Genomic DNA, 12,277 nt, shown 5'->3' with positions numbered 1-12,277 from the left:
AAGGTATACATCGAGCTTAACAGCTGGGTGTATTAGTCCACTGGACACAGTAGTTACCGGTGATATATTGATAGTAAGTACTGTAATCTCTGGACCCTCAATCGTTATGTTTGAGTTTCACACATTTGTTCTCTCTTCTTTCGTGTCCAAGTTTTATTGCACTGGGAATTTTGTGTCTTTTCTCGCTACATACATATCAGTGTACTTAAGCAATAGAAAAAAAATTATGACAATTTTTTTTTTCAGCTATGATAAAAATTCATCCGTGAAAAAACCCGCTAGGACAAGTACCGACATGATTTATCTTTTTAATGTCGTCTAGAGGATCAGGATATTTTCTTGCAACTTGTGTAACTCTCAAGACTTGAACGTAAATAATTCTCACTACTTTTAGAATTATGTACAGGCCTAAGATAAGATAAGTTAGCCGACATCTAAAAATTTTTGGAATTTTTTTTTACTGAAAAAATGATTAAAAAAAAATTTTTATTTAATTTTCAATTGTAAAAAACTTGAAAAATAATGCGTGAAATTATTTAAAAATATTTTTTAGTTGTTTACTTCACGCGATATAATAATATTTAGATAGAAAAAAATTTCCCGTAGGGGATTCCTTGTAAAAATTTACTTTTTTATCATTCTAAAAAACTCCTTCGATAAATTATTTGACATTAAAAAATAAAAACAGTAAAATAACTTTGATTTCATTGTAGTTTAAAAATCGATTTGGGAAAATACTTGGTAAACTTTCCGATAAAATTAAAGCCGCATAAATTTAATCGTTTAAATTTATAATGTACATTAAACGGAATCGATACTTTGTTTTATTTTTTAATTTTAATATAACCTGCCTTGAAATATATACATTTAATATATTTCTATCTTGCATTTTTATATTAAAAATTTAATGCATGTAATTTTATCACAATTTCTCTTCAATCATTTCAAATATTAAAAAAAATAATAAACCATGTGATGAAAAATGTTTTATAAAAACATATATTTTTATTTTAATATCGATTTGGAATTGAAATAAGTACTTTGTAAATCTATTGATGCGTCTAAAATTTATTTAGTCAAAGCAATGAATTAGGAATTTCTTTTTTTAATTTTTAATTAAAAAAATAAAAAAAAAAATACTGCACGAAAATAAAAAAAAATTTTTTTCAACCCTTTAAACGAATCAAATGTTATTAGGCATGAAAAAAAAAAAAAAAAAAAAAAAAAAAAAAAGACCACCTCCTTAATTTTATGTTCCATTAGACACACTCCGAGAAACATGAGAACAGGCAATTCAGATAAGCAATCTGATAAATGAACTCGAAATAAAACCGCTAATTTAAAAAATAATGAAAGCACCTCGGCAAAACGTTTTAGCTATGATTACCTGAATTTTTAAACTTGAATAATGAATTCATCATTTGAATATCAAAAGTAATGTAATTCTGTTAATGGAACAATCCTCGGAAAGGTTCTTATCGCCATCGAATATACATCCATACAAGCTTTGTTCGACTATCCTTTCACGAAATGAGAAATAAAAAAGATGCTAAACTATTTGAAAGACAAATGCTCTCGTTATCCATAAATGGTCGATCGAGCTTCAAAGCCCATTGCTCCATTGAAAAGCTCTCAACTCTACAGTCTCACCTTCTTCATTCCAATTTTTTCGTTCTATTCCCTTTTATTTTTTTATTCATCCTTGTCAATTTATATTCTTCAGTGTCGTCTTTTTATTTCTTTCAGTCACTCGACTGGACTTTTAAATTTCACAAATTTTAGCGCGATTTCTTCTATCAATCGATTATTTCGAGACATGGCGAATTGTATGCAATTTTTTTGTAACTTTTCCAGTTATATATTTAAAAAAAATTTTATTAATTGAATTTTAAGTAACGGCTTAATTTTAATTAAGTAAAATACTTCAATTTAACGCTTAATTAACGATAATTACGACAATGTATTTAAAACAGCTCCTTTCTATAATTCTATTATTCATCTGAATTAACCATTAATTGCATCAATACTCAGACTGACAAATGAATACTTTAAAATTAGCATTATCTTTTTTACAATTCAACAGAAAAGCTTTCTCTCAGTTTGTAAATTTGATAATTAATTAACAAAGTGATTAAATGATTGATAATTCTGTACAATTTAAGAAGATTGGATTTAGAATAACGAGACTGAGTAATTAGTAAATTGCCGGTTGAATAAATGCGATAATAGTGGATTAATGGGATTTGATTAAAAATTAATATAATCAATTGGTAAGTAATTGATAGTATAAAAATAAAAAATTACCTTTCACACTGTCGTAACGTCCAGGATGCGATGATCCAGAGCGACACCATAAAGACTAACAACACGGTGCCAGGGCAGATGGTCATGAGTGTTTTGAGGACGAACCTCGTGTTGAAATTGATGCGGTTCAAGGCACCTATGCTTCGCGACGAGGCGTCGGTAAATAATTTTGAGTGCAGTAACATCACCCGGCAAATGAGGTAAAGTCGAAGGAACATTGGCAACGAGAGTGTCACATCGTATGGCACCCATTGTGATCCGATGTCACCACCCTTATTCGCCAATTTAGTCGTCCATAGGAAGTAATATTCGCCAGGTATCGGATGAATTGCACAAATTGTTAGCTCTATCGTTATTTGAGATATTCGTTGCCATGTCATTGCGATTCGCCAGTCATCTGCGCAGTTATCAATCATAAATAACTGAAACATCAATGAAAAAAACGGCACATTAATTTTTTTTTTTTTTTTCTAATTATTTTTTAGATACTAAAACTAGTCTAATATAATTTTTTTGGAGTGAAAAAAATAGAGGTTCTTGTTTAATGTTTTTGACTATAGTGAAAAAAAAAAAAAAAATAAATAAATAAAAAAATTAGTTTGATTTGAAAGAAAATATTTTAAATCATGAATTTGATTGAATTTAGCAAATTAATTTTTTCAATCAAGTAAAAGTTATTCAAATCAAGTTAATTTTTTAGACAATTTAAAGAATTTTTTTTGTCAAGTTAGTTTAAAAATTTTCTACACAGTTTAAATTTAAATATTTTACAAAAATATTCCTAACAAAGTTCAATTGTTACAAATATATTCAATAAATATTTCTCTACAATTGAAGTGTTCTCATCTTTTAGAATTATTTCAAGAAGCTTTAACATGTCTTATGACATTCCAAGCATTCTAAAATTTCTTAAGAATGTCTTTGTATGTCAAGATCTCGACAACAATCGATATGATTAAAAATTGAGTCCTTCGAGCGTATACAATCGATGAATATCAGAATATCGGTAAAAAAAAAAAATTATTGCATCACTTTAATTAAAATATGACTGATTCATAGAATTTTTTATTCATGAACAATTTTGAATCATAAAAAGTACTTTCATTTTTCCAGCACCCAATAAAACGCCTTCTTCTTTTCTTGAAACTTTCCACTTGATATTTAAAAATATTTCCAAGTGCGAAAACTAATAAGCAAAAAAATAAAACTCGTGTACGCTAAACTGACCTCAAAACTGCATCTACAATGAGCGCTCAAACGTGAGCCACTAAAGACTAACTTATAGCCTGAACTTTTAAAATATTTTTCGTCCTACTGTACGAATTTTCTTTATATTATTTTTAAATCTAATTTTTTTTTGTATACGTAAAAAAAAAAATAATTTTACACTTTTCTCTTTATCTTTCTGCCTACTGCGTTTGTGCACTATTTAATAAAATATAATGTAGAATAATATACGCAAAAAACAACATAAATCCCTTTTCAAGCTCTCCACAACCACAAGCCGAAGATTTACATACTTATATAATAAATAAAATATGAAGTATGTGTGTAGAAACCTTAAATTTTACCATTGCAAAACTTGGCTTTCATCTTTAAGTATTAAAGGTATTCATTTTTGTTTTTTTTTTCTGTCGTGCTATTATCATTCCCCTGATAGCCACCTTATCTATAACTTACTGTCAATCTACGTCCGCAATTTGAAGCAAACTTGACGGAAAGAGTTGGCAAAGCGAGCGATTACCTATTAGTTACCTATAACTTACTCTGCAAATAGACGTCAAAACTTGCTGTACAAGTATTTCCTTCAAATTGTAGTAAAGTTGAAAAGAAATTTAACTACAAGTTTGATTGTTAACTTGTATTCAAGTTGCGGCCGTAGATTTCCGTCAATTTGCTTACAACTGTTGTTGAGAGAAGAATTACCGCCAACTTGATGTATAAATTAACCGTAACTGCTGGAAGTCAACACTTACTGAGAAAGCGCTGGCTATCAGGGTCACTTCAACAACTTTTAAAACTCGACTTTCTCCGCGACTTCATCCGAGGAAACTTTCAGCTTGAAGCTTCATCCCTTTTTAGTTCATAAGCTGTACTTTACCAGGAATCTGTTAGTACATTCTTTATGAACTAAACTAACTTCATGGTCGACGATACGATCGTTACAGCGCTCATTAGTCATCAAACGAACTATTTTAGAAGATAGAGTCGGCTAATTTGAATAATCCCGGATATATTGCAAGATATATATGCCTTTATCCTTAAACTTCAGAAGTCGGAATTAATTTAAATATAATTATCTTCATTAATTTATTCGATAATAAACTTTTGTGCAGAGTGAATTCTTGATTTTTTCTTTAAAATAAAAAAATAGTTACTTGTTTAAAAATTAATTCAGGCTTTTTCCTTAATTTAATAAAATACATAAATTTTAATATTTAAAAAAATTGTATTAATATTTTTTTTTATTTCCACAAGTAGCAATTTTTTGAAAAATTCTCTCTATAATAATTAATTCGTTAATTAATTCGAAATAAAAATTTATTTGAGTCGAAAAAATCGTTACTTTACTAAAAAAAGATTATTTAAAATATCAAATTCTATAGTTTTAATAATTACTTTTTAAAATCGTGAGAAGATAATATAACTTATTTTTATCTTATTGCACATCTAAGAAGCAACGCAATAAACGTCAGTAACAGATCACCTGGATTTATGCTGTCAGTTTATAGTAAAAGGGTATTCAAAAAATGAATCTTTATTGAAATGTAGAGTGAATGGCTTGTGAGACACAATAGATTGTTTCGCTTATTGAAAATTTCATTAAAATTAGCTTATCCGTCTTAAAGCTTGTCTCTGACAAAGGAATGTGAGGAACAGTTTCAAATTTATGCTTTGTATTTTCATATTAAATTCACAGTTTTTTAATTTTTTAAAGCTAAACAAATTTTTGTGAACGTATTCTAAGTAAAAATTAAATTTAAAACGAAAAATAATCTTGAGTTTATTTTTTTTAAAAAATAGTCATTGGTCATTTGGGACATAAAGTGACTTCAACATAAAAATAATACCAGAAATATTTCATAGACAGCTAGGTAGAATCTACTAACGACCCGACAAATGAAATAAACTGAGAGAGCAATTCTATCCTACTTACAGTTACAATAATAAATTGCTCTGTGGTCTCTACAGCGTTAACTCAGATATGAAATTAGTTGTAAAACTACTTCTAAAAAGTTTCAAAAGTAATAAAATGGTTTCGTGAATTTTAACATTTATAGATAAGGCTAATTTAATACATTTCCTAATTTATTGATTTTTCAATTTTTGTACTGAAAAAAATATTTGATTCAAGAATTTTTTGTTTTAAAATTTGCTTTATAAATTAAGAGAAATTTTAAATTTGAGGATCAAAAATATATTTTTGCAAATTTTATTTGATATTAAAATTTTATTTATTAAATACTTTTATTAAAGTAAAAATTTAAAAATAATTTTTTTTTTTTTAATTAAGTAGTTTTTTATGTTAAAATTTTTGTATATAAAACGTTCAATTAAATTTTCTCTTTAATTTAAAAGTTATAAAAAGTGAAAAGAAATTTATCATAATTATAATTTGCGTGACTATAAACAAAAATTAAGATGTAAATCGCGTATAAAAAAGCGATTGTATTTTCACGCCACAATAAAGATATCACCGTCTAGTCAGCCAACACATGCACAGTTGTGACCCCAAATATTCGTTAATATCCTCGTAAAAAATCCAACCCTATACCACACAAGAGATTCTTTCGTCACCCTTATAATATTACAACGAAAGCAACAACACCGCGGCTTTATATTCGTACTCGGGTTGGCTAAAAGCAACAGCAAGTTAACGCACCAAGTTTTTACTTACTAATGAATGTGTACGGTTACCAGGACTCGTATTACGACTACTTGATTCCACTTTTCATATTATAACCTCCCTGTTGTGTACTATCAACCTATCTTACTCGTTTGCTCGTTTGCTTTCCTTTCGTTTTCATTTTCATTTCATTCTCTATTATATTATATATTTTCTTTCATTTTTATTTTTCATATCTACATATATATAATAGTACATATATATATATATATATATATATATATATATATATATATATATATATATATATATATATATATATATACGGTCTACTGTCTATAGAAGTGCTATGTTGTTTACGTTAAACCAACTGTAAACGTGCAAATGCTCGCATGATTTATTACATATGACCATGTTAACATCCGTATAAAAGTTTAAAGGCTCAAATTTTATAACTCATTGAATTTTGATATTTTTTATTTATGCTTTCTTCATGAAAATAAATCAAACAAATAACGATATTTTTTTACCGATAAATTATTATTATTTATTTATTTATTTATTGCATGCCTCATAACGCAGGAATTCCCTTCTCAATAATTTTTTTTTTATTGATTCTCTCGCTATTCGATCAAATAAATAAGAATGTTATTGTATTCAAGAACACACTTGGATAGATAAGCTTGATTTTATTTTAGATTATGAAATTTTGGAAAATTAAAACATTAATTTTTTAAATACTTAAATGCAAAAATAAAAGAATATAAATTAATCTTAATGAATAATAAAATTGTAAATGTCTAAAAATGAATTTAATTTGGAATTGGAATACGAAAACAAATTATTTGATAGAAATTTAGTAATTATTTATATTGCTTATGATTTAAAAAATAGAGAAGGAAAATAAGTAGTTAGATAAATTTTTTTTGAAGGACAAAAAACTAATTTAAATTTAAATTTAAAAAAAAAAATTAATTTCTTTCCAGACAATTACGTTAAAAAAATTTTTATATGGTTTTACTTGTTAAAAAAAATTTACTTGAATCAAGACAAAAAATTCTTGAATGAAATAAAATTTTCTTAAACCATGAAAAATTTCTTAGTTTAAAAATTTTTCTACTCAAATTAAGAAGATGAGATTCTTCAAAATTATTTACTTGATTCAAGTAAATTTTTTTTTCTGTGTAATAATTGCATAAGCAAGAAACGAATATTAAAAAAATAAATGTTGATTATTGAATCATTAATAATGATATTAACGAAGTTTAAAAACGAGAATAATTTTAATAACGAAAAAAAAAGTGTGCCAATGACATTTTTGTCAACTTGACTTTTAATTTTTATCCAAATGAGAAAAAAATCAATTGTCTGAGAAGTCAAGGTTAGATTTTAAGGCCAAACCAAATAAAGTATATTAATATAACCTCGAGAAAAAAGATTAAAGGTTGAATCTATAGATAGATAGAGGAGTTGATAAAGTAAGAATATAAAGAGATAAATCGATAGTTAAGTACATTGCTTTGAAAATAAATATGTAACGCGATACGATCGAAGTCTCGTGTTGTAATAGACCAGTATCAATCGGTCATACTAATTTTCCCTGTCCTCCTCACCGGTTTCTAGTTACTTCCCTTACATAGTATCCTTTGCGTTGGGTCATGTTGTACAAAGTCCAAATAAAATGTCACTCGATGTAAAAAATTTAACTCAACCACTTCTTATGTGTTTTTCGCATATAATAAAGATGATCCAAAGTGAACTAAAATAAAATGTAATGGGCAATTGAAACATTTCCAAATGCGAGGTCCCATGATTTATTGACACAACACACCAGAAAAGTTCTATTGTACAGTACACCAGTAGAATACTAACAATATGAAAACTAAGGAATATCTGGAGCAATATTTTTATGACTTCTTTTTCAATGATTTATGAAATCTCTGGAGACTTTTTTTTTTTTTTTTTTTTTTTTTTTTAATTATTTTCAGTTATTTTTTGTTAAGATTCTTTTTCACGACAATGTCTCTCTTGGCAACGCTTAGTGTTATAACTTTGACACGGGACTATCGAATAGAGTGAGTATCTAGTGTATGTTATAGTCATGTATATATATGCATGAAAAAGAGAGAGATGAAAGTGAATAAAAATCGATGTGACACGTATAAGTTGTATCAGGATATTGATAGTTATCGAAGCAGAGGGTCGAAGAGTAGGAACTTGGAGTATTAACTACCATTCATTTTAATTATGACAGAAGAAATAAAGTTGAAGGAAGAAATTAATGGTGCAATTTAAAACACAACCTGTCAAGTAACTTGACTCAGTAATTAGTGATTGCTGCTAAGTACACCTTGTTAATGGGTTATAAAATAGTAATCTCTTTTAAAAGCCACCTAATTGGTGTAGCGCGGCCGTGTTACATGACGCTTCATTAAGCTCAACGTGCGCGGTAATTGCAAATTTATAATTGTGTAATTGAGAGAAAATTTATCGTTGCATTGTTGGTTTGAAATTTTGAATTAATACTTTAATAAAGTATTTAAATTTAGATGAAGATTAATTCTTTCATAATTTTTTCAAATAGATATTTTGTACATTTATTTCACATTTAAATGTTAAAAAATATTTTTAATTAATTTTCAGAATTAAAAAAAAATGTTTGAAGTGAAAATTTGATGACTGAAAAATTAATTCAAAGTATAGGAAGATTGAATTATAAGGATATTTAGTTTTTAGAAGACAAAAAAGACTTTTAGCGCCATCTGTCAGTACTTTCTGGAAATGATTTTAAAAACTATCTACTTTGGATGTTAAAGAAGATATCTATCGATTTGTCGCAATCTTTGTTGTCGCTTTCGATTATTTTGGCTGTTAATTGAATTTTGATTTTAATTATATCGGTTAATCTGAAGAGTTTTTTAAAAATAATGTAGATTTAATTATTTGAGCAAAGTATTTTAACACAAAATTAAATTTTTACATAAATTTTAAGCATCGTGATAGCACTTTTGCATAAATTAATTCATAAAATAAGTTGACAAATTTCTAGACACCGAACAAGTCAGCGACTGAAACAGATAAAATATTAAAAGCGTTTCTATTTAAAACAAAAAGCACGCCTTGAAAGATTCAAGTCTGAGCAGATGACAAAATTAAAGTTTAAGGGTCATAAAAAATTTATTCAAACAACATTTTACATCACTTTTATGCTCAGAATTTTTTACTTCAACTCTTGAAAGTTTAAAAAGCTCTGGATTATTTTATTATCACGAGTAAAAAAAATTATGAATTAATAAATTAATAATTTCAATTTCGTAACAGAATTTAAAATTAATTAATTTATCTCTTTGTTATTGAAATTAAGTGGCTAAAAGTGAAATACTTTGGTAATTAAGTATCCGATCAGTAATCAGCAGAGCATCAAAGAAGCATTAATATGATTAATGGAGTTACTACATTATATTAAGTAAATTTCGTTCGATACAAGTTTTCACAGAGGGTTACTAGAATAAATTTAAGCTCAAGGTCTGCGCCTCCATAAATTACAATATGATGAGCGATACTATTGAAGATGAGGCCGAGTATCCTCTGCGATAGTTATTTTTTATTATTTTTAATAGGTATTATTGATATTACTCGACTGTAATAGTAGGAAGTAATGTTTTAACCTAATTTGAATGCAGAGCAATTATTCTGGTGCCCAGAAATAATTTCATTCTGTATCTTATCGGACTGTTCTTAATAAACTATTTCGTAAATGATTAATTGAGTTTAAAGGGCAGTTTGTGGATTTTATAGGGTGGCTGAGCCAGCGGATGAACGTTGAACGAGTATTTGAAAGCTTTTAACCGTAAGCTAACGGATAAGATAAAGAAATGGTCGTAAAACCTTTTCTTAACTCGGAAAAGCTTTCCAAATTAATACATATATTCGATAAGTTTTTATTTTATTTTTCATTTAATGGGAGTTTTAATTTATTGAAAATTTTTAGATTAAACTTATAGCTATATGCAGATATTTAGCCATACATTGGATAATTTTCTTACTAAAAATTATTTAAAAAAAAATTTAAGAGGTATATTTAAAAATTTTAACTATTAATAATTTTGTAATACAATTTTATAAAGTCTAAAATTTTATTAGACCGATTTTGTCATACTTAAAAATTTTTATAATAAATAACTTTTTTTTGTAGGTTTATATCAGCACATTTGAAAACATTTCAATGGCTAACATGTTGTAAAATAACATAAAGGATCTATTTATTATCATTCACGATCATCATTATCAATAATCCTTTGTATTGATAAATCTTAGTCAGAAGAATAAGTCATAGATAACAACAACAGCTATTTATGTCGTAGTGTTTTCAATACTTCATCACTATGGAACAATAGATTCTCCCAAGAGCAATATTTCTTAGTTAAACCGAAGATAGTCAATATAACAATTCGAAATCGCTGATTCAACAATACGGTTTGTCGTAGACGATTAAGCGCTACCAATAACAATAACTTTGGTAACCCTTCTTTCAATATTATTGGTATAATAATTTCAAAGAGACAATATCCACAAAGTCTCTTAATTGAAGCATCTTCGTAATACTTCGAAATTTATTTTTTCTTCGTATAATATAACTTTAATGTAACAAGAATAATTTGATCTAATTTTTTTATTTTAAGAGAATTTATTATCTGAGTTTTGTACCTAAAAAGAACCAATATTTTGACTCAAGAAAATTTTTAATTAACTAAATAACTAATATTAAATTTATCTCGGGTTATAAATGGTCAATCGACTTCAAATTTTTAGGGTAATTGTATCATCATGTCTTTAATGAGTATAAAAAAATTTAGAATTTTTTAAATTCAATTTTTTTAACAATATAAATTTTTTAAAAATTTATTAAATTATAATAAAGAGCTTTTTCAGTCCAAGAGCAAATTTTTGAAGACAAAAATGTTGTCAATTCAAGTTAACATTTTTTTTTGTGTGCATAATAGTATTTCAGGCATCAATAAATTTTTAAAAGTTTCTATTTTACAAACTTCGAACCATTAAATTTGATGCAATAGCCAAAAGTTAGTACAGAGTAAAAATGATCAATAACCTTTTCGAAAGTTAGTGTTTATGATAGCTTGGCAAAGTATCGACAAATAGAAATAGTTTTGGGAACGATCAATATAAAGTGAAATTGACCAAAATTGAAAGAGTTAAATCAATTACTCTTTTTTGTAAGTAATTATTAAATGACAATTGAAAACAATTTAATTTTCCAAAATTATAAGATGACATTTCAAGAACTAATTGACCGATTAAGTTTATTTTTACTGCACATTATATACATGTACTGGGATATTTAGAAATCAATAGTCCGACTCAACTGAAGAAACGTCCACTTTGATAGATTAATGCTTCGGGCTGTTTATTATCAGGATTAAAATAGATTTACTTATACTTCCAAAAAAAAAAAAAAAAAAACGATTCTGCAGGTTTAAGTCACTCAAGTATTGTATGCAGAACAAATACTTTAAGCTATTTATGTTCCATCATAATAAATAAATAAATAAATAAATAATATTTAGACTTTACTTATAAATTCTATTTGCGTTTTATTACGGATTATCGATACCTCGAATCAAAAAATAAAAACAAAATTTACAATCAGTGTTTTATAAATCAGATTATTCCTTAGTAAGCAAGTGGAAGCCTTACTGCAAAGTAATGAGAAAAAGGTAGCAGAACAAAAATAAATAGAGGTCGAATTGAGTATAGCACAATAAAGCCCAACAATAATACACTAGCGCCTAGTAATTTGATCTTTTTATCTATTCTAGTCTTTTATGTCCAGTTCGATGAATTTAGTACGTGATTGGAAAGATATCTATATACAATCCTGTGAACATTATTTACTTGCCAAAAAGTTTTATTGTAGATATGGATTTTGGCACAAACTTTTAGTTAACTTGTTACCCTTTTTTTAGGTAAACACTGATGTTTATTTATTTAATAAATATTATTATTTTATTTATTTATTCATTCATGTGTGTGTTTTACATCGGCAAATTTCCAAGCTAAATTTATTTCCCCTATTATCTGATTGATTTAACTGAATTTGAAAGCTTA

The 12,277-nt window shown here is 26.7% G+C and overlaps 1 protein-coding gene across 1 annotated transcript in view; it reads right to left on the bottom strand.

The window, feature by feature from the left end:
- Positions 1-12,277, bottom strand: part of Sk (small conductance calcium-activated potassium channel) — a 39,784-nt gene that overhangs the window by 4,632 nt on the left and 22,875 nt on the right. The window contains exon 4 of the mRNA XM_074254246.1: positions 2,305-2,726. Within this exon, the coding sequence (XP_074110347.1) occupies positions 2,305-2,726 (422 nt within the window). The remainder of the gene's footprint in view (positions 1-2,304; positions 2,727-12,277) is intronic.

This window comes from Cotesia typhae, unplaced genomic scaffold (assembly GCF_013202065.1).
Source record: "Cotesia typhae breed Kobodo isofemale line unplaced genomic scaffold, CoteBio_Ctyphae scaffold_13, whole genome shotgun sequence".
Lineage (NCBI taxonomy): Eukaryota > Metazoa > Arthropoda > Insecta > Hymenoptera > Braconidae > Cotesia > Cotesia typhae.
This window is presented reverse-complemented; position numbering and strand designations above follow the sequence as displayed.